This window comes from Sorex araneus, chromosome 1 (genome assembly GCF_027595985.1).
Source record: "Sorex araneus isolate mSorAra2 chromosome 1, mSorAra2.pri, whole genome shotgun sequence".
Lineage (NCBI taxonomy): Eukaryota > Metazoa > Chordata > Mammalia > Eulipotyphla > Soricidae > Sorex > Sorex araneus.
In genome coordinates, this window is record NC_073302.1 from 53878006 (window position 1) to 53900081 (window position 22076).

The 22076-nt window shown below is 43.1% G+C and overlaps 1 protein-coding gene across 2 annotated transcripts in view; it reads right to left on the bottom strand.

Moving 5' to 3' along the window:
• Window positions 1–8537: 8537 nt before the first annotated feature.
• The window catches only part of ADAMTSL1 (ADAMTS like 1), a 488758-nt gene continuing 475219 nt past the window's right edge, over window positions 8538–22076 (bottom strand). For both annotated transcript variants that reach the window (XM_055147244.1, XM_004600171.2), the window contains 3 exons: window positions 14146–14255; window positions 13084–13304; window positions 8538–11194 (listed from right to left, as the gene is read on the bottom strand). In XM_055147244.1, the coding sequence (XP_055003219.1) occupies window positions 11088–11194; window positions 13084–13304; window positions 14146–14255 (438 nt within the window). In that variant the 3' untranslated portion in view covers window positions 8538–11087. The remainder of the gene's footprint in view (window positions 11195–13083; window positions 13305–14145; window positions 14256–22076) is intronic.

Here is a 22076-nt window from a genome sequence, read left to right on the forward strand (position 1 = left end):
TACCTTACCATATTTACTAACACACCCTGTTCTCCTAGATTCACTTCCATTTTCCTCTGCAACCTCCCGGCTGCTTTCAACTCTGTTGGTAGGATGTTCAGGATGCCCCAGCTATCATAGCACTTACCTCCACCCCTTTATTCTTCCCCTCCCTCAATTTGTATAGAGACACATTTATTTATTCCTTTGGGAAACATATGCTGGGGAATAGCACAGTTACCAGAAGGAGAGACCTGACATCACGAGTCCGAGCTTGCATGACCCATGTGCTGAATGCATTCCCAGGCTACTGACTTTTGGGATTTCTGTGCCACAACCAAGTGATCCCCACAACAAAGTGTGTGAGTCTTGTGCCTTATTCATTTCAACGAAAAGGGGGAAGGGAAAACACTGCATGTGCAACTACAACTATTCCTAAAAAGGACATATATATTTATATATCAATATATAAATAAGAGGCAATATATATGTAGAAAAAAGATACACATATACATACACCCCCCATGTATATATGTATATATATAGTCTTAAATTTCAGGTGATGTTCTGGGTATGTGTGTGCTGCATGATACTATATGATGTTGTGTGCTACATCAATAAAAAGAAAACACGTATCCTACTCTGTTTACAGTCTAGTTGGGGAGACATATACTCAATAATAAATAGACATGATAAATAATGATGTATAATGGCACATAATAACCATATAAAGGTAACCAGCCGGTCGGAGAAATAGCACAGGGGTGAGGAACTTGCCTTGAATGCAATTGGCTTGGGATCAATCCCTGGCATTTACATATGGTTTTCTGAGCATGGCGCAGAGTGATCTCTGAGCACTACCAGATATGGCCCAGACCATATCAACTCCCCACCCCTCCATAAAGTAAGCAACATAATAACTAAAAGACATAACAGGTATACGGTAAGATAGAAGATGGTAAGTGCCATGAAAGGAGAAAAAGCCGTTAGGATGGATTGTTCTGAGGGATATAGGTGGTATTTGCTGTATTGGGAACTTACTGGGTAGACTTCATTGAAAGGTGATATTTCAGAGGTGGGAAGGGGCTTAGGATATCAAAGCAAAGCAAATGCAGACAAAGCAAAGGTCCTGAGGAAGTCATTTTTCTGAGGGCAAGAAGGGTAGTTTGTGAGGGAATTTTCCATTTGACTCTAATAGGAGTTAATGTCAAATAGGCAGTTGAGTTCATTTCAAAGTCATTACTGCAGACATTGACTACTGGGATGGGCCTTCTGGGAGAAGAGCAGAATTGAGGCTGGGTAGGAGGTTTATTGTGTGGAGAATGATTGGAGGCCCACAGCTGGATGGTAGAAACAGGGGTAAGGAGGAAAGTGTGACATGCTTTGTGTATGTTGTCAGCATGCCATGTGGAGCTACCAACCAAGCAAGTGAGAAGCATGTTCCTGATCCTTGGGTCTGACTTACTGGAAGGATGGAGATGCTGGTCACAGGTTGGGGAAGGCTAAGGGACATTTGCTTAGGGGTGACAAAAAAGACTTTATCTGGGAGGTGAGTTGTGGTGGGTCTTTGCTGAGGCTTCTCAATCTTACAGGCCTGCCACTGCCACTCTGTGGACCTAATGATCTGGTGAGAGGTGACAAACATTGTATTTCTAGATATATTTCTTTTGGTCTCTTCTCTCTGATGACTAACTTTAGGGAGAAAGAAGTCTTTTCTGAAGAGCCACCCAAATCTCTCCACAAGGAGTCTTCTGAGTTACCAGCTATCAATGGAGGACAAGCAAACTGTAAAATTATATTGTGCCTTGAGTAGAAGGATGAGAATTGGATTGGACAGGTCAAGAGTTGGGATGAAGGGGACTCAGGAAGGATTGTTGAGTGCTTCCCTGAGATGTGACCTTCCTCACTTTTCCTTCTCTCTTTCCCCTCTTTCCTTCTCTCTTTCCTCCTCTCTCCCTTCACTGGCCCTCTCCTGCCAGAGTTACCCAGATTCTATCTCTTATGATATCTCCATACTCTTAACTGCAGCTCTTGGTCACATTATCATTTCAGCTAAATGAAAGATCCTATTAGGATCCTCCCTTATTATGAAAGATTGTTGTAAATATAATTTTAATTATTTTTTAAAAATTATTTTTTTCATAAGGTTATTCACATTAATTGATTATATCCACTAATTCAATGCCAATCCCACCACCATTTCATCTTCCCACCACCATTATTTCAAATTTTCCCACTACCATTCAAACCTGCCTGCCGTAGGCAGATACTAGATAATTTATTTTCTGTTGCTTATTATGAATATCATGAGAGGTCATGCAGCCGCAAAAGAAGTCGTGCACTCCTGGAATTCTAAAATTGTAAATGACTGGGGTCTGGAGATATCACTGTACGGAGCTAATTTATTTTGAGATTCATTTGTGAGTCTCTGGATCAAGGCCACTGACATGCTTAAATGGCACCCAGAGGCAGTTCATGGGCATGACAGCCAGGATACTGAAGGGGCAGGGAGACGTTAAGGGATGACCAATCCTTGTAATTAATTTTTTTAGCCACAAATCCAAACGTGAAATTAATGATGTGTGCTGTGGGGCAAGAGAAGAGGGTTGGAGAAGTAAGGTAGCTTTATGAATACAGGATTCCGTAATTTTGTCTTGACTTTAGATTTCAGGTCCCATCCATCTCTATGGGCTGTTGAAAGGCTGAGAAGCAATGGAGAAAAGAGTGGTAAAAATGGATAATCTAATACTTTTTTGAGGGGGAGGGAATGGACACACTTGCAGAGCTCAGAGCTTACTCCTGGCTATGTGCTCAGAGATCACTTCTGATTGTGCTCAGAGGATCATAGGAGGTGCCAGGGATCAAACCAGGGGCAACTACATGCAAGCCAAGTATTATCTCAAAACTCAACTATCTTATAAAAAGCATTATATGACATTTCATAGTCTACATATTTCCCTGCCTTGAATTTCACTTAAAAACTCTTAAGAGCAGGTGGTGGTGGTGTAGTGGTTAATATCTAATGGTTCATGGAAAGGTAAAAAGGGGAAGGAGAATGGAACACGGATCCTTTAAAGAACTGAGGGCATCCATTCAGAGACAGTGGTAAGAGACAAGGCTAGATTGCTGTAGGTGCCTTGGGACCTTTTAAGAAATCTTGTCCTTATCCTGACAAAAGCAGGAAGGCAGCAAAACCCAAATCATCTTTTGATAATATCTCTTTGTGAATGAATTTAAGCCATTTTGACTGGTTAGCAGTTCTGACGCTCACTTGGTAAAATGGTTCCATCATGGGTAGCTGGAGCTTGGTGTCTCTGCACAGGCTTATTATGTAAAGTGTGTTTTTCTAGAACCTATCCCAGAACAAATCCTGCATGATGACACGCTAACATCACGCAATATAATGGGGGTATTGAATAAGTCCAATTATCTAACTCTAGGCACCCTGACAAAACAGTTACTGCAGTATTTGTAATTATGTTGAATATTTGTGAGATCATCACAAAACTCCTTGAGTCAGATTAAGCAAACAGTGGGGAATATAGAATGGAAAATACTCTAGACTTTGAGCTCTACTCTATTAGATTTTTTTTTTTTTACTCCTTTTGTACAGGGACCAGTGGTACTGCTTTACTCTTTCTAGTTCTTTACTACTACTCATTTCATTGATGTGTAATTAATGAACTTTGTTTAATTAACAAGCCTTCTGGTGCAGATTTAAATGATAACATCTGCAACGTTTGCAATGGTCGTGTGAAGGTGAGTTTATGATTGGACATTTTATGTTAGCTAGCTGCCCGCTGGGTTTAGATTGAGTTAATTGTACACATATGTGTCCATTTACAGTGATGTATTTGCAGGCAATGTGATAACAGTTCTAGCTGTTGTATACATGGAAAGTGGATTGAAGGAGACCAGAGTAGATTTAAGGAGTGCAGTTTGAAGACCTTTCAAAAGACTCAGTGAGAGAGAATAGGTAATAAAGGTAACAATCTCTGGGTATTGACTGTGGAAGGTATTGACTACAAGTGAAAAAGGAAAGTCAGGTTAAGAAACTCAAAGCTTGGGCTTCATAGTCAGAGGTACAGATATGGGATTTGTGGTGGTATGTGTCTTCTTTCCCAATTGGACTGTGAGCTCTCTGAAAGCAGGAATGAGGTCTTCACCTCTGTCACCTTGACATCTAGCCTGTGCCTGGCTTAGTAAGCATTTGTCAATGCATTTTTAAAATTTTGGTTTATAGGCCACACCTGTCAGTGCTCAGGGCTTATTTCTGGCACTGTGTTTAGGTATCAGTCTCAGTGATGATCAGGGATTTGAGGTGTAGGGATTGAACCCCGGTAGGCAGAACTCGAGGCAAGAACCCTATCCACTGTACTAGTGCTCATCCAGCATTTGTCAACTTCTTAGTTAAAAGAAAGGTATAGGATGGGGAAAGAGGTAGAGATGCTGGAGACCAGACAAGAAGTTATTGAAGCTCATGGTTGTGATGGAAGTAGGTAGAATGATGTCTGCTGGGACTAGACGAGGTAATTGGTGGTTTTCCATCCCAGTTGGTTCCAAGTGCAAAAGGCCAGGCCCTCACAGTGCAAAGCAAGTGGAGGTATCAGAGCCCAAGACAGGTCTATACAGTCAAAGAAACTGACTCAGGACTGTTGGAACCCTAACGTCATGAAGTGCTGAGCTTCAATTGTTGGACAGTATTGGATGACTGAACAACTTAATCATTCTTCCACAGATCTCATCTTAAGTCATTTCCTTGTCCTCTATAAATGATAGAAGGAGTTGGAGAAGAAAGATTAGTTTATGACATGCTTTAACCACCACACTCCTTACCTTGATCATGAAACATTTCCTGGAGTTGTTCACCTCATTACTAAGTCATTCATGTGCTGTCTACTTTCTTCCATCAGTTGGTTTTGTGATGAGGTTAGCCTCGATCATCAAAGAGACCTGGAGAAGGACTATTTATGTCATCTTGAGGCTGGAGGCAGGTTTCCTGTGCATTCTTTCTGGTCTCAAATGCTGACTGTGCAATCTCAGGCCGTCTTAAATGGAGCATTTTGCTTAAAGAAAACATTATTTATGTTCAGCAGGAGAACCATTCCCCACTGTCTGCTTTCTCCTCACTCACATAAAACTGCACATTTAATTTCTGTTTGCACATATATAAACCGTATCTTTAGGGGCAGCCTGGGAAATCTTGGTCGAAGATGAATTTTGCCTTCTGGAAACAGAGGTGAGCGACATCTGTATATTGTGTTATCAGAGGCATAACGTATGTGGGTGATTGGGACCAGGTGCTACACAGAACCATCTGAAGTTGTAAACCTCTTGCCGATGGACAAAGTGACAATTCTAGTTCTTGTTAGCAAAGGCTTGAATACTAAGATCTGCTTTCCAGTTTAGGGATGGCAGCTAGTTGTTGGAAATATGGGAGTATTATGGGTATAAGGTCTGGACCACGAGGATAATCTATGACCAAAGATTAAACCCATAGAAGCATTGTCAAGTAGACAGAATGGGTATAGAAAAAGTAGCAATAATTTTTGTTTAGGGGCTAGAACACTAATAGTGCCTTGCACACTGCTGACCTGGATTTGATCTCTGACACCTTATATGATCTCCTGAGCCCCACCACGAGTGAGTGATCCCTGAGCACAGAGTCAGTAGTAAGCCCTGAGCACCTCTGGGTGTGGTCCAAAACCAAAAATACATTTTTGAGGAATGGTCATATTCCTTTGGGTATCTAGTTCTTTTTAAGTCAAAGTTTGCATGAACACCTATTTTTTCCCCTTAATTGGCAGTGTGTGACTTGGCAGTTAAGATGGTTTCCTCTTTCCTGAGTTAACTCATTCTTAATGCATACTAAGTCTGATTCCTGAAGGCTTGAAATAACTGACTCACTGAATAGAATGAGGAATTGTGAGAGAAACCAAAGTGTTATCACCTTAGTTTTCTTTGTAATTGGAATCCAGACTTAGGTATGGTCAGGATCACCTTGGCACAAGTGCGATACTGGGGATTTACTTTCCCCAAGTAAATATCTAGAGAGATATCTTCAATGGCCCTTTCTCACTGGGAATTCCTAAGAGCAGAGATTTCAGGTTCCTCTCAGCTAGTGCAGGTGGCACTGGCCTGAACTCATAATCCTGTGCTGCCCAGGCAAATACTTTAAGCCACAGTATTATCTTTTGAGTCTTAAGCAAGTCAGTTTAGTTGGCTTATTTTGAAAGTGTTTTTTTTCCTACTGCCCACCCCCTGACATTCCCTTACTCTCTATGGATAAACTTGTCTATTTGGGGGAGCTGTACAGAAATATTACAAAGATCTAACTTCTAAAATTTTAACTGGGGTTATTGATAAACTTAGATTTGGGGGAGGGGGGATTTGCAGGATGAAGTGCAGGGATAATAGCATGCTGAGAAACTCTACCTTGATGAGACAGCCTTAATATTAGCTCTCATTTTACTTGAATACTTGGTCATGAGTGAGCATTTATTTATTAAAAAAATAAAAGGAAAAGGCAGTTATGTGTATATTTAGATATTCTGAATCAAGGCAAGCTTGTATATTGGGATTATAAGATAACATCTGTCTTGGGAAATATTTTTGGAAGTTTGTCAGTATTTGGGGGAGTCTTTCAATTAGATACATGGACTGATCTGTTTTCTTCCAAAAAACAGAATTTGGTTTTGCTTTGAAGGAATGACTGATGTCCTTCTTAGTCAAAAATGCAAGCACAGGGGAAAATCTCCCAAAGCTGATACTGGAAAATAATGCGAAAGAGCAAAATTTCTGCCAGACTTTTCCTTCATTTCCAAGATCAATTTGATGATAATGTATATGATGATGATGATAAGTAAATAAGTGATAGGCAGAACCCTTCTATCTGAATTTTCCAATAGTTTTTCTCACCACAACCCTTTGCTTATGAGATGTATCTTTTTGTTGTTGTTTTGTTTTGGGCCATGCCTTGCTGTGCTCAGGGTTTACTCATGGTTCCATACTCGGCTCCTCCTGGTGGGCCTGGGAGATTATAAGGTCAACTGCATGAAACGCAAAGCACTTTATCTTCTGGCCCTGGTTTATCTTTTTTTTTGTTTGTTTTTTAAAGGTGAGAAGCTCAAGCATGAAAGAATTTTTGTCACTGTCGACTGTTCTGATCTTGATGGGCCCACAGATCATCTTGTCAAAGTCCTGGAAACTTCTGAGGCCAAGTAGGGGACTCAAGGATGAGGTATTATACCCTAGGACTGGCCTGTGGTTAAGATTCCAGACTTTTATGCTGTGGTTGGTGGCATTTTTCAGGAATCTCTCTTTCTCTCTCTCTCTCTTTTTTTTCTCTTCCCCTGCTGAGCTCTGTGATTTGGGCTGGAAAATTTTTCCATATGTTTTATTTAAGCCCTTCCCACCATTTCAGTCCTTCCTGGGTTTTTGCTCTGGCATCTCTATTCATTCCCTTCCTTCTCCCCACTGGGGCCTCTATAGGACAGTGTTTGGTTGCTGGTATGTGTTTATAGTTCTGGCATTCAATTTTTCTTTAGAGCTGAATCTAAGCCTTAAAAGTAATTGGAATGTCAAGACGAGCTTTCTGGTGTGTTTTTATATTTTAACATTGCTTACCAGAGTGTGATGGGCTGGTGGGAGCTGCTGGAAAATCAGCTGGCGTGTGGCTCTCAGGCTGGGGGGTCCTTAGCAATGTGTCTTACAGGGGTCACAGTATAGACATGCTGCCCTTTTTACCTGTGCATGAAGACCTAAGACACTTTTCAGAATTTTCTCCTGTAGCTTTCTATAAAAATGGCTTAAAAAGTAGGGATCCAAAAAAACCAAGGATGCCATAAGAATTGATTTTAGGGGATGAGAAAAGTAAAATATCCCATTACCACCTTCTACCAACCTCTAAGCATAAGGGAAGAATGAATGCATGTGCCCAGGTGGTCACTCATCCTTGCTTCTGCCTGGAGAAGCTGGAGACAGTGATGCGGACAAAGGCAAAACATGGACTGAAGATCTGGGCAGCTTATTTTGAATCCTCATTCCAGCATCCAGGTGATCTGTGGCTTCTCTGGTCTATCTACCCATATATAAATGAGAATAATCATAGAGCCCAATGGGAAGATTAACTGTAGTAGTCAGCAATGTCAGCTCCTTTTAAGAGCATATTTCCCAGATTCCTGCACACACCTGCTTCAGGCTGTGCTTGTCCCTATTGGCAAGAAGCCAGCAATGAGGCTCTCCTGCCACCTGTCTGCGTCTACCCCGGGGGATTGTAGGGGGTGGGAGTGTGTTGCTTGATTTGCTGCCTGTGGCTCTGCCTTACCAGGGCATGGGGGTTATATTACTTGTCATGGTCAAGGCATCACTAAGGCTGTCCATCTACAGACATGGCTCCTCTGCCTCATGTATAGACCAGGTTTCACAGGTCAAGTTGAAAAATGCCATTCTTCCACTTGACTCAAACACACATTAGTGGCTGGAAATCACCCTCATCAGTGGAATCAAACAATCTTGGCATGCTGAGCTTAATAGAGACTCGGACGACAAGATTTAAATAAATAAGCTGTATTATATGTACAAAAAATATAAATACAGTTTTGTGTTTTAGAGGAGGAAGTGCCTCCTTCCACATTATTCAGCAGCCCTAATAATCTCATGGTGCTGCTGAGTCACAATTCACAGAACAAACAGTAAATGTACATTCATCTCATGCAAGGAGCATGCTGCTTCCCACCCCAACCTCATCCTCCAGCTCACTCTGAACCTCATCTCCATCCACGATATCCTGGTGCAGAGTGGAGCAGGAGGGACCCCTGCTAGTCAGAAAATGCAAATAATGGCCACTGGTTTTCAAAAGCTGTTTCACTAGAAATAGTCAACCACATTAGTAGCAGTATGGAATCTGTTGTCTTCATTCCAGTCATAACTATGGTGTCACAAATAAACCTCCACTTTAGCTTTGACAAAGCAATCTGGACATAGTAAATGTGTCCAAAGTTTTAACACCAAGTTCTGTCAAAAATAGAAACAATACAATGATCACCACAGAGTTCCGCAGAAATACAACTACAGTAAGTTAATCAAAAGTCCCCCCAATATTTTGTTTTCTGGATGACAAATGTACAATGATTAATATTGCACGTTTTCATACAAGAAATCCTAATAAATATTCACAAAAGATATACAGACATAGAAAATATCTCTTTATTTTAAATAAACATGACGCTGATTTTTTAGTAACATGATTTCTTAGGGCACATTTTTGTGGTAAGGAAGAGAGAGGCTCCCCCCACTCAGTTGTCCATAGTTTACCAAGAGAGGACTCAGGTTAATGTTGCCTTTCTCCCCATCCCCAATTTTACTTCTAGACGAGCTAAGAACTGCAGCCCTGATGTCAGTGGTGGCCCTGGGGCTAGTGGCCTTTATAGAGCATGTGTGAAGGAGGCAGTTAACCACAGGGTGAGTGTGTCTGTCCTGGTTACAGTGCCACTTGGGGCAGCAGCCAAAATTTTTCACCCCGAGCAGTGCTGCTTAGTGAGCAATTTGCCAGATATTCTCAAACTTTCCACTTTGCCACTAGTCTTTGCTATAGTTATTTAATTCAGCTGGCAAGCATTACTGGTGTGTGTGTGTGTGTGTGTGTGTGTGTGTGTGTGTGTGTGTGTGTATGCTCGTGCACATGCTCTGCTTTACTCAATTAGCACATCGCTGTAATGGATGTTGATTGATTCTGATGACCACATGCCGCCGCTGTATGTAGGAATGGCTTAGAAAGACTACAAGGACCATCTTGGAAGCTGCAGTTCTCCTTTGGTTTTGCCACCTTGCTCTTTGCTCTGTGTCCACATCTGTTTGCTAGGAAGGCAATGGTCCCTGCATGCCAGGAGGGGCCTGCACAGTCCCTGTCCCCACCCTGTGGCCTGGCCAGCTTTGGAATGAAGTGGTTGCTGTGATCTGACACACATTCTCTGATGACTGAACTGGCTTTTGACATATTGTCCCCACCCTTGGCACAGTAAGTGGAGCAGCAAAGGACACACACACAGAGGCGGAAGCCCCAGGCCTGCAGACCCTCTCTGCCACATCAGCAGTTTCCTACTGGGCTGGGGGACTCTTGATTTAGATGGAGATGCGAGGGGTGGCTGGACTGCATAGCCAGACTTTGGTGTCTCACTGGCTGAACTGCAGGTGTAAAGGTAGGAAGTTGACTTGGAGGGTGCGGGAGGGGATTCCCCTCACCATAGAGGCCATGCCCTCCCCACCCCCATGCAGTGGCCGGGCTGTGCCCTCTGGGAAGGAAGCAAGGCTCTGGAAACACCTGGCGCTGCCCTTTTGAGGGCTACAGGGGTGCCTAGTGGTGCATCCAAGCCTGGCTGGTGAGCCTCAGGTGCTGCCTGACCCCTACCATTCCCCGCTGAGGTGCACACAGCTTGCTTCTTCCTTCTGTCGCTTTGCCCCGTCTCATTTTCTGCATCGTACTGTGCTGTAGGTCTTGATTTAAACCTCGTCTACTCCTTTACCCGACTGTCTTGTTCTGAGTTCTCCTCTGTGCCTTCTCACAGAAGGGCCCAGTGAGTTCTGCCTCAGCGAGGTGCCCTTTTTCCTGGTTCCCCCACGGCGGGGGTCTGGACCAGGAAACACACAGGAGCGGCCCACTCTGGCCTCAACTGTGCTGCCAGCTAAGACACAGGGGTTGTCCAAAGCCCACACCCAAACCCTTTCCCATCTTCCGTCCTCCCATCTCCCCTCCACTGTTAGGGCTGTCACCCTGCTGTCCTCCCCCCTCCCCCCCAGCTAGGCTGTGCCTGCCTCTCCCTAGGTCTCCTGGAGACCTGGGTTTGGGGCGGGGGGGCAGCCAGCCTGAAGTGCTGCACGCCCCCTCTCAGCCCTCCATCTTCCTCCTTCCCAACATTCTGCCCTCCAGCTCCCTGAAGGAGAAGACACGCTCCAGGCTAGGGGTGGGGAGGGGAAGACAGGGTGAGGGCTTGTGTAGCGGGAAGAAAGGGGGAAATAAATAAATAAAACGAAGAAAGCTTAAGTTCTGTCCAAGGCGGTTGCGTGAGTCCTCCGCGTGGCCGGGGAGCGTGCCTCCCCAGGCCCTGTCTTCACGCCTTGCCACAAGTTCCACAGCAGCGAGATTTGAACTGGCTGAGCTGGCAGAGTTTCAGCTGTTTCACCTTCTCGCAGTACCTGGTGGTGTCTCTGCACTCCACTGGGAAAGGAGGAGACCGGGAGGGGGAAAGGGGACAGAAAGGAGAGGTGAAACAGGGGCTGTGGCCGCTCGACCTGCATGGGGGCATTTCCTCTCTTCTGAAAGGGCCTCTACTGGCTGTAGTCAGGCAGATCTCAGCCACTTGTCCCCCAGGATCCCCACAGTCCTCATGACCCCAGGCCCTGAGCCACACTTGGCTGCCTGTTTGATCATTCTTTCTGTTTTCTTTTTCTTTTTAAATTATTATTATAGTTAAGGCAATGTGTTTATAGTGGTATTGACATTTATGGTTTTGGGGTATACAGTTATCTCATGTCAGCACCACTAGGAATGCCCATGACCCCCAGCCATGCACCTGTGTCATAACTGGCCCCTCTACTTTTCCCCAGTTGGAGATCTCCATTCATATTCCAGCCCCGAGTTTATCATCAATTGATACCATCTAGTCCCTTGTTTTGTTTCCCTATGTGCCACAGATGAATGAGACATCTCATGCTTCTCTTTTTCCTCCTGGCTCAATTCTTTCAGCACGATGCTCCTCTGCCCCACTGTGCCCTTCCATCCAAGCTGTTGCAAACATGCAAACTGTATGACGGTTCATTTCTTGATGGGGATTCTCTCCCTCTCTGTATCTCTCTCTGTCTGTCTCTCTCTCTGCTTGGAGCTGCCTCACTTCCTGGGAAAGCTTGTCCTTTCCTGTAGTCTTTCAATGAACCACTCTCTGGTTTCCAGGACTAAATTCTGTTTCCCTTCAAGGTAGCAAGCAGGCATGGCCTTCTTCCCCTCCAAACTTGAGTCTTCTTTCTCCTTTGAGGCTTTGCTTTGCTATATCCTCCACCTAACTGCAAGCACCATGCTTGATCAGAGCTCTTTTGCATTCTAGCTCAGTTTGAGAACAAACTAGGTTCTCAAATATTGGTCATCTGTGTTGACCAGAGTGAGTCTGCACAACTTTCATGGGACTGAGTACACGGGAACGAGTGAACACCATACAAAGGGCTTTGATTCCCCTCCTTGATCCCCCTGGCCCCACTAATGTACAGCAAGCATAGGAAAGCACCTCAATGGGTGGCCATGCTCCTTTTCCTTGGTCCCATAGTGCTGAGTGGGAGCACCCAGGGTCTTACACCTGCAAGGCAAGTGCCAAGCTTCAACCCTAAGCCCCACAGCCTTGTATTTCAGTGAAGCCCTGAATTGCAACCGTTTTGGATTTCTCTGTTTCTTTTTCTCCTGCTTTGTCTTCCCTGTGGGAAAGCATCCCCATATTTGTTTAGGGCTCAGTGGAAGAACAAAGAGATTTCTTCCCCCCACCCCCCTTCTGAAACTGGGATAGAAAAACTGGCGTTGACAGAGGAGAATCCAGACTCAGAAGAACTGAAATTGAGTCTCAGACTGGAAGGGCTTGAGCTGCTGCAGTTCCAGCTGGCGGGGAAGGAGGGGGCTGGTGAGCAGGTCCCAAGAGAAGCAGAGTAGTGGGGGGGCAAGGTACAGTGGTGGCACTCTGGGTGCTTCTTCAGTGTGGACAGTGATTTCTCTTCAGTAGCTCAGCCCCCAAGAGCCATTGTTTAGTTGTCTCCTGGGGTCACCCGCCAAACTGACTGCCGGAGGTTGGCTGGCTGACTCTACCCAGCACTGGGCCATCTGAGCTTGGTGCTCTCAGGATCTAGAGGGAGACTGTGGGAGCCCTGGGGGGCACACACCAGCCATCTTTTGTGGCGCTTGTGCATGCCCTCACAACCCCCTCAGGATATACCCACCAATGGTCCCAGCTCACACTCCTTGGGGAACCCGATGCGACGCCCTGAGCCCAGGCTGGGAGACAGGGACAGCCCTGTGCACCCGGTGCCCCGCAGGGAATCTGCAGAAGGTTCTTTGGGGTTGGGACGTACTGTTTTCACACGGGGTGATGTTGCAGCGTTGCCAGTTGGCGGGCCGGGGCCCCCAGGAGCACAGGTGCTCGGGCACCGCCTTGTTGGTGTGTGCGTGCACGCACTCCACGCGCCGGGACTGGAAGCCATAGTTGCCACAAGTGGCCGTGCACAGGGTCCACAGACTCACTCTCCAGTGTACGCTGCAGGCCTCTGACCAGCAGTTCTGGGTGCTTACAGGCCTGTGGGAAAGGTTGGGGGTAAGGGTTAGGGCTGCCTCTGCTGGGGGATGGGGTTGGATCAGAGAGGAAAGCTGAGAAGATGCAAGCCTGAGAGGTCTGGGGACTCCTTAAGAACTCCTAGAGCTCTGCCTGCCGCTCCCCACCCCCCGCCCCCAGATCTGCTCTCTGTTCTGTGAGTGAGTGGCTGGAAAACCTCAGGATGCCTCCTTCTCTCTCTGGGCCTCTGTCTGTTGTCTGTGGGATGGACATACCTTCATGACCAGAGAATGGGCTGGTAGGGGCAGAGCCTGTGGCTGGACTCAGGGCTTGGGGCCCTGGGTCACAGCTGTGAGCCCTACTTCTGGGGCATGGGTCAGGGGTGAAGGGGGGTTTTGATGGACAAGGAAATATGCCAGAGTGCTGGGTACTGGCTAGGAAAGGGAGGCTGATACCTAGGGACACGGGTCCTTAACTCAGCACCATTCTTTGAGGGAGATTAGCAAGAATTCGGGGCTGGTGGAGTCTGTGAGGTTTGGTGGCTACTGTATGCCTGTCAGTGCCTGGTCTGGTGTCTTGGGGTATCTGCTGTGTTCCTCCCAGAGAGAATAGCATCCCTTGTGTTCTTCATCCCCAAGATAGCTAAACCCAGTCTGTCCCATCAAGCAGGCACAAGGCCACTGAGCCATCCTCTGGGGAGGCCAGCGGCCCAGAGAACGTGATGGGAAATGACAGGCTATTCATTTGACTGCAGGGCCTGTGGGAAGTTAGAGGAGAAACTTGGATTTCCTCTCATTTCTGTGCTCTGGGCACTCAGCCGGGGACAGCAGAATCTGGGCACAGGTGCTCCATGACTTTTTCTTACCTTGGAAGGGCACTGCACTGCTCTGAGGGTAAGGTGATGCCATCTCGCGTCTGGCAGAAGACTTGTCTGTGTTGCACAGCGAGGTGAGGCCCAATGCATGGTCCGCTGCACTGGAAACAGACAAAAGGGGCATTTGTAAGGTTGGCCAAGCAAAGAGGAAGCTACTGTGCTGGGCACTGTGGCACACGAGGTCCTCGTCTCTCATTTGAGGCCCTCAGACCATTCCCTGTGGCCGTCTCTGGAGTTCACTGACAGGTTTTTCCCCATTTGTGCCCAAGGCAGATGGTGAGTGTCACTGTGGTCTGTGAGCACTCTGCCAGCAATCACTCATGGTATTGTAGAGCCAGTCAGAGAATGTCATGGGCTTCTCGCATTAACCATAGGAAAAATCCCACAGCCTAGATGAGCTCGGAGTGAAGTAGTAAACTATTGAACCTCTAAGTAAAGCCCCCAGCTGCAGTCCAGCAGGTCATTTAGTTGTTTATTTTCTTGCGGATTTGATCCAAGTAATCAAGTATCCTGTCTTTGGCTTCATTTTCTGCAGGTTAAAACCAGGATGGCTGAACAAAAAATAAATTGAAGTATGTATAGTGATTGCTTGCTTGCTTCCTGTTGCTGTGTTCATGGAGGCTGTTAAAGTTTTTCTCAGAGTTGGCAGGGCCAGACTGTATCCGAGGAAATACCTCTAACAATGATGGTTTCTATAAAATGCAAATACAGCAGGCCCTTAGCCAACACATACTATTTGAGTAAAAGCACACTCATCCTTTCAAGGTCACTTCATTTATAGGGTCTCTGGACTTCTAGGGATAAACAAGGGGGTGGTTAACCTTAAAATTATAACCAGAAGGGGCCAAAGAGATAGTATAGTGGGTAGGCATTTGCCTTGCGTGCAGCTGTCCAGGGTTTGATCCTTGGAACCCAATATGGTCCCCTGAGCCCTGCCATGAGTGATCCCTGAGCACAGAACCAGAAGTAAGCCCTGAGCACCACTGTATGTGGTCCCCAAATTTAATATACATATGCAGGAATCTTGTGTCAGTTGACATGTTTTCTAGAAAGTAGCTCCAACTTTCACCAGATATTCAAAGAACCTCAAAGGTTAAGAACCATGAAAGTTAAGAATGTAATCAAGTAGCACTTCTTTTTGGGGGGGGCTGGAGCAATAGTACAGCGGGTAGGGCATTTGCCTTGCACGCAGCCAACCCAGGTTCGAATCCCAGCATCCCCTGAGTGCCGCCAGGGGTAATTGCTGAGTGCAGAGCCAGGAGTAATCCCTGAGCACCGCCGGGTGTGACCCAAAAAGAAAAAAAAGACAAAGTAGCACTTTTTTTTAGTATTAAATTTATTTATACATTTCCAAACTAACAAATCCCTAGATACTTAAAAACATAGTTACTAATGATTTTAAATTATTGTGAACTTAAGCCTAATGCAGGATTTAAGCATAATGTATCTCAATCCACTATGGTAATGTATGGACGCTCATATGTATCTATGTAGGATATCTCTGCAAGTTCCTGAATTTTTTAAAAACCTGTATCCAGCAGTCAAAGTAGCACTCTTATGTCAGGTAACTATGCCCAGAGTTGGTCACAGCTCCTCCTGCTATTGCTGAGAACAGCAAAGACTTGTCAACCTTGTTCCTTCATCTGACCAAGTGATGCAAGAAAGAGTGAACTTAGAAGCTAGTGAGGGACTCTAAGCCAGTGAGGCATTTTTTTTCCCTCCCTACAAAGACACAGGTGGTTGGGAAAATGTAAAATTAAAATTAGTAGTTCTTTTTCTTTTTTTTTTCTTTTTGATTCAATTCTGGCATTTTATTTATTTATTTATTTTTTAAGGGCTGGAGTGATAGCACAGTGGTTGGGCTTTCGCCTTTCACGCGGCCAAGCCGTGTTCAATTCCTCTACCCCCTCGGAGAGCCCGGCAAGCTACTGAGAGTATCGAGCCCGTGTGGCAGAGCCTGGCAAGCTACCCGTGCGTATTGGATATGCCAAAAACAGTAACAATAAGTCTCTCAATGAGAGACGTTACTGGTGCCCGCTCGAACAAATCAGTGAGCTACGGGATGACAGTGACAGTGATTTATTTTTTAATTAATTTATTCTTTTATTGAGTCACAATGTGGAAAGTTACGAAGCTTTCAGGTTTAAGTCTCAGCCATACAATGCTTGAACACCCATCCCTTCACCAGTGCACATATTCCACCACCAAGAATCACAGTATACCTCCCTTCTCCCCCCCACCTTCCCAGCCCCCCACCCCGCCTATGTAACTGATAAATTTCACTTTACTTTCACTTTAAATTAGTAGTTCTTTTTCTTATTCTGATGAAATAGGCATGAAAATTTGAGTGTCAATTTCAGTGTCATTAGGTACATGATATTGTTGTCTAACTATTACCAGTATCCATCTCCAGAAACTTTGCATCCTCCAAACAGAATATCTGACACTGACCACCCCTTTCTCTCAATCCCTGGTGGCCAGCATCAATTTTCTGTTTCTGTGAATTCGACCACTGCAGTGTGTGGCATAAGTGGAGTAATTCAGTATTTATGCTTTTGTACCTGGCTTATTTTACCTAGGATGAAGTTTTTAAGGTTCATCTGTATTGTAGAATGTAATCCCATTCCTTTTTAAGGCTGAATAATATTGTATCCTATACATATACACATTTTCTTTATCCAGCAGGTGGTCATTTGTATTGTTTCCACCATATTTGCTATTATGAATAAGGATGTTTTTAAAATTACTGTATATATCCTGCTTCCAATTCTTTTGAGTACCTAGAAGTAGAATTGCTGGATCATATTTGTAGTCCTGTGTTTAATTTTGGGGGGGACCATATATGGTGGGCTTAGAGCCTATTCCTGGCACTGTGCTCAGAGGTTCACTATTGGTAGGCTCAGGGGATCATGTGGTATGCCAGGGATTGAACTTGTGTCGACTGCATGCAAGGTAAGTGCCTACCCGTTGTACTATTGCTCTGAATCCTGTGTCTTAATATTTTTAGGAACCACCATACCATTTTCCACATTGGTACCATTGTCTTTTCTACCAATAATAGTGTAAAAGATTTTTATTTCTTCACATCTTCATACCCTACTCTAATAATAACTATCTCAATAGATGTGAAGTAGTAGCTTATTTTGCTTTTGATTTTTAGTTCTCTACTGGCTAAACATCTTGTATATATGGTCTTTTTAAATTTAAGACATGTTTATTCAAATGTTTATTTGTTTTGTGGTTGAGTTATGGTTCTAGAGGTTATCTCTGATTTTCAAATATTTTCTCTTCTTTTATGGGTTGCCCTGTTGCTCAACTATTATCTTAGATACACAAAAGCCTTCAATTCTTAAGATATCTAATTTATCTATATTTTCTTTCATTGTGCTTTTCATGTTGCCAGAAAATCACTGGCAAATTCAATATCATGGAACATTATCGTATTTTTTTCAAAGAGCTTTATACTTGTCATGATTATATTTTGATCTAATAATCTAACTTAATCCTTTTGCATTTTGATATCATTTTCCCAGCATGTTTCTTGAAATAGCTGTCCTTATTGAATGACTTGGGCACATTTCCTTAGGCCATGTAGGCAAAAGTTTACTTCTGAGTTCTTTATGCTATGCCATTGGTATATATGTGTGTCTTTTTAAATTATTTTTTAATTGAATCATCGTGTCACTGTGAGATACAGTTACAAAGCTTTCATGACTGAATTTAGTTGATACAATGTTCCAGCATCCATCTTTCCATCAGTGTACATTTTCTACCACAATATCCCCCCATATCCCTTCTGCCACCTCTCCCCCCAGCCTACCTCTATGATGGGCACTTTTCTTCTCTCTCTCTTTCTCTCTCTCTCCTTCTGGGTGTTATCATTTGCAATTATATGTGTTCTTTATGCTAGCATAACACTATTTTGATTATAGGACTTTGTAGTAAGTTTCAAAATAAGAATGCAGCCTCCTATTTTGCTTTTTGCTTTCACGATTATATTGGCTATTTGGGGTCCTGGAGTGCTGCATGTAAAATTTAGAATGGAATTTAAAAAAATTAAATGTTTATACTTTACATTTATTACTGGCTAATGATACAACAGAATTTAAACAGTGTAACTTTACATCTCTATACGTGCATCACACCCACAGTATCTACCATTAAGGTTCCAGAGCAATCCTGTCTCCAAAATGACCATTATTTCCATTTTTCTCAGCTGCTTCCTCCTTCCATTTGATAACTATTATAGTTTTCACTAAGTTAGGAGAATATTTTTGGTTTCTTGCCTTTTTTTTGCTTCAGTTACTTATATCCCACACCTCACCCAGTATTGTCTTTAACTTTCTTCCTTATTTGAGTTAAAATTATAACTTCAAGCTCCATCCATTTTGTCCCCAAAGCATAATTTTATCTGTTTTAAGGGTATGGTAATATTCAGTTGAGTGTATATACGGTAGTTTCTTTAGCTAGTTTATCAGTGGGCATTTATATTGATTTCATGTTTTGGCTACTGCAATACTACTATCAACATAGGAGTACAAATATCTTTAAAATTAGTGTTTTCATATTCTTCCAATAAATACCTACATGTGGCATTGCTTAGTCACATGGTGTTTCTATCCTATTATTTTCTTTTTGAATTCTTATATAGCCATCACCTTTTTTTCCATAGTGGTAATATCTTACATATTCACAATACAGTATTACAATCAGGAAGCAGTTGAATCTACTGAGCTTTGGATTTCACCTGTTTTATACTTGCTCATCTTGTCACCCATTCTGTCACCCATTTTGTCACCCATTGATATGTTTAACCACCATAACAAAGACACTGAACTATCCAGCATCACAAGACTTCGTTGTGCTCTTTTTTTATAGCTCTCTTTCCCCTAACATAAGTAAATGATAATTTTTACCCTTTCTGTGTCTCAGGCATTGATATGGGCACAGATCACATATTACTGAACAAGCGAAACAAAATTTCTGTTTCATTTAGAAGAGACAGAAAAAAAACCATGAAAATATCAATCTATAATATACACAAAATGTTGAGTGCTATATGTCAGAATTTCTCAACTGGGTCATAAACCCACCCCCCCCCCCCGGGCCCACTGGATATTCCTAAATGGCCACAAGTAAAAGCTGTGTAATTGGGAAGCCAAATGGTAAAGCAGGGGGACATGGAACCTGATGCACGTATGTGAAAGCAAAGCTGTAAGGAAGCCTTTTCTCTTCAGGAGTCAGAATTTGGGGAGACCAGTACTTCCATATTTGTAAAAGTGTAATCTTGATAATTTTTCTATAGAGGTAATTTACATCCATGTCAGTTGTGTACAAAAATTCCTTTCCCTTCATATTCTAACTAACCCTTGCCCTTCTAGGCATTTTGATTTTATTAAAGTGGTTACAAAGTGTTATTATTAACAGTTTTATATGCAAATCACTGCAACTTCACCACCAAAGTTTTATTATTAACAATTTTATATGCAAATCACTGCAACTTCACCACCAAAGTTTCCAAGGCATTTTGTTTTTATTAAAGTGGTTATAAAGTGTTATTATTAACAGTTTTATATGCAAATCACTGTAACTTCACCACCAAAGTTTCCACCACCTCTCTTTATACTCCTCCCCTTGCACTCTGCTTAATAATCTGAAGTTTGTAATCCAAGGTCAAGAGTTTGTTATCATAAGTGTCTATTTCTTTTTTTTTCTCTAAGATGAGAAAAACTTAGCACAAATGAGTGACATCATCAGGTATTTGTCCTTCTCTTTCTGACTTATTTCATTTAGCATGATACCCCCTATTTCCATCCAAGTTGCAGTGAACTGCAAGATTTCACACCCACCACCTATGTCAGCATCCTTCCACCAATGTCTCAATGACTGTTCCATCTGCTCCCCCCCAATTTATTCACTTTATTTTTATCTTCATTACAAGACTTTATTTTCTAGTATTTATTTTGCACCATAACTTATAATACTGTTAATAGTAGAGTTTCAGGCATACAGAGGCCCAATACCTCACCCACCACCAGAGTGCAGTTTTCCTTCACCACTGTCTCAAGTTCCTATGCCCTTATCCTTGATAGAAGTTCTATAGGATGATTCTGAGGGTCTGGTACAACTGGCAAGCTCTTATTCCTATACTCTGATTTTTTATATTCCAGATGTAAGGGTCCTCATTCTGTATTTGTCCTTCTCTCTGATTGATTTCATTCAGCACAGTACCCTATAGTTCCAGCTATGTTGCAGAAAGCTGCAGTATTTTATTTATTTTTGTAGCAATAGTATTCCACTGTGTCTATATAAAAGTTAATTTTTATTTATTTATTTTTTTAGGTTTTTTTAAAGGTTTATTTATGCCTAGTATTTGTGTCTAGTCAGGTTTGGTAATATCCTCCTCTGCTTACACAGTATTTTAAAAATGTAGGAAATTTCCTAACCTTTTCTGAAACTGAACATGTTATATCATACAAAAATTAACTATAATTAACTCTTAAAATCATAGTTTAAATGTCATTTAAAAATATTTTAAGTATTTGCTTGCATTTTTTCATCTACCTAGCTCCACACTCTTTATTATAGAATGTGACTATTAAGGAAGTCAGAGGCATTCCTCCTACTATAGCAGTTTATTTTTTAAAAAATAATTTTTGCTGAGTGGTGGTTGGGAAAATGAAGACAATGGTGGAGGGAAGGTGACAGTGGTGGTGGGATTGGTGTTGGAATAGTGAATGCTGTAACAAATTGTCTGAACAACTTTGTAGATAAGGGCATTTAAATAAAGTGGGAAAAGTTTAAAAATAAATCATTTTTATTGAGATACCAGGATTTACAATACTTCTAATTGTACATTTTATTCCTTTATCATTTCAACACCACACCAATCATCTCTCCCATGTAAGCTCAGTTCTTTTTTTCTTTTTAATGTAGGAGCACTGCTATTTATTCAGCCATTAATTAAGCTGATTGAATTGGGTATGAACTCCACATTAACTTAAAAAAATTTTTTTGATCGTATATCTGTGAGATAGACCATTACAAAGCTGTTCATAATTGGGTTTCAGTCATACAATGATCCAGCACCTATCACTCCACCAGTGTGCATTTCCTACCACCAATGTCCCCTTTTTCTCCACCCCCAGCCTCCCTCTCTGGGAGGCACTTTCCTTCTTGCTCTCTCTTTCCTTTTCATTTTGTGCATTATGGTTTGCAATACAGGTGCTAAGAGGTTATGGTATCTGTTCAGGGTATTTGGTATTTTTATCGGGATGGTAAGGTTGGAGTAGCTTTTCAATTGGGTGGCAGCTTTGGGGTGTGGATGTGACTGCTGAGGCTTCCAGAAGTACGGAGGTGGGTGGGAAGTAGCCCATCAGAAGTCAATTAAGCAAGGTTGGTAGTAGATCTTACATGGTGGTGCTGGAATTGGTTTGTGGGGGTGACTTCCAGTGCTTCCATGAGTATTGGGAAGTGGGGGAGGTAGCCTGTTCCAACTCCGAGAAAGCCTGAAGATTTCAGTCACAAAATCTGCATACCAGAATTTTCAACAGATTATATCTTGGTGAAGTCTGTCCTGAGACAGTGGAGTCAGACTGGGGGTATGGCAACAATTTTGGATTGTGGAAGCCAGAGGCTGCCCAGGCCACCTGGCCAAACTGCCACTCTCCAATTTTCCCTGGTCTGTTCATCCATGAGAGGGTCTGAGATTAACTGCAACTTTTGATCTCTTTTGAGATTTATCTATGGGTCTCTGAAGTAAGACTAGTAAATGAGCTTGTATAGCTGAGCTGGAGGTGGTTTGTGGGTGTGGCTCCCACATACCTAACTTTTGGCCATTTAATTTCATGGTCCCAAGTTGTTGGGGTCTGGCCAAAGGCACAGCGGCAATTTTGGGGTATCAGGAAACCTAAAGGCACCAT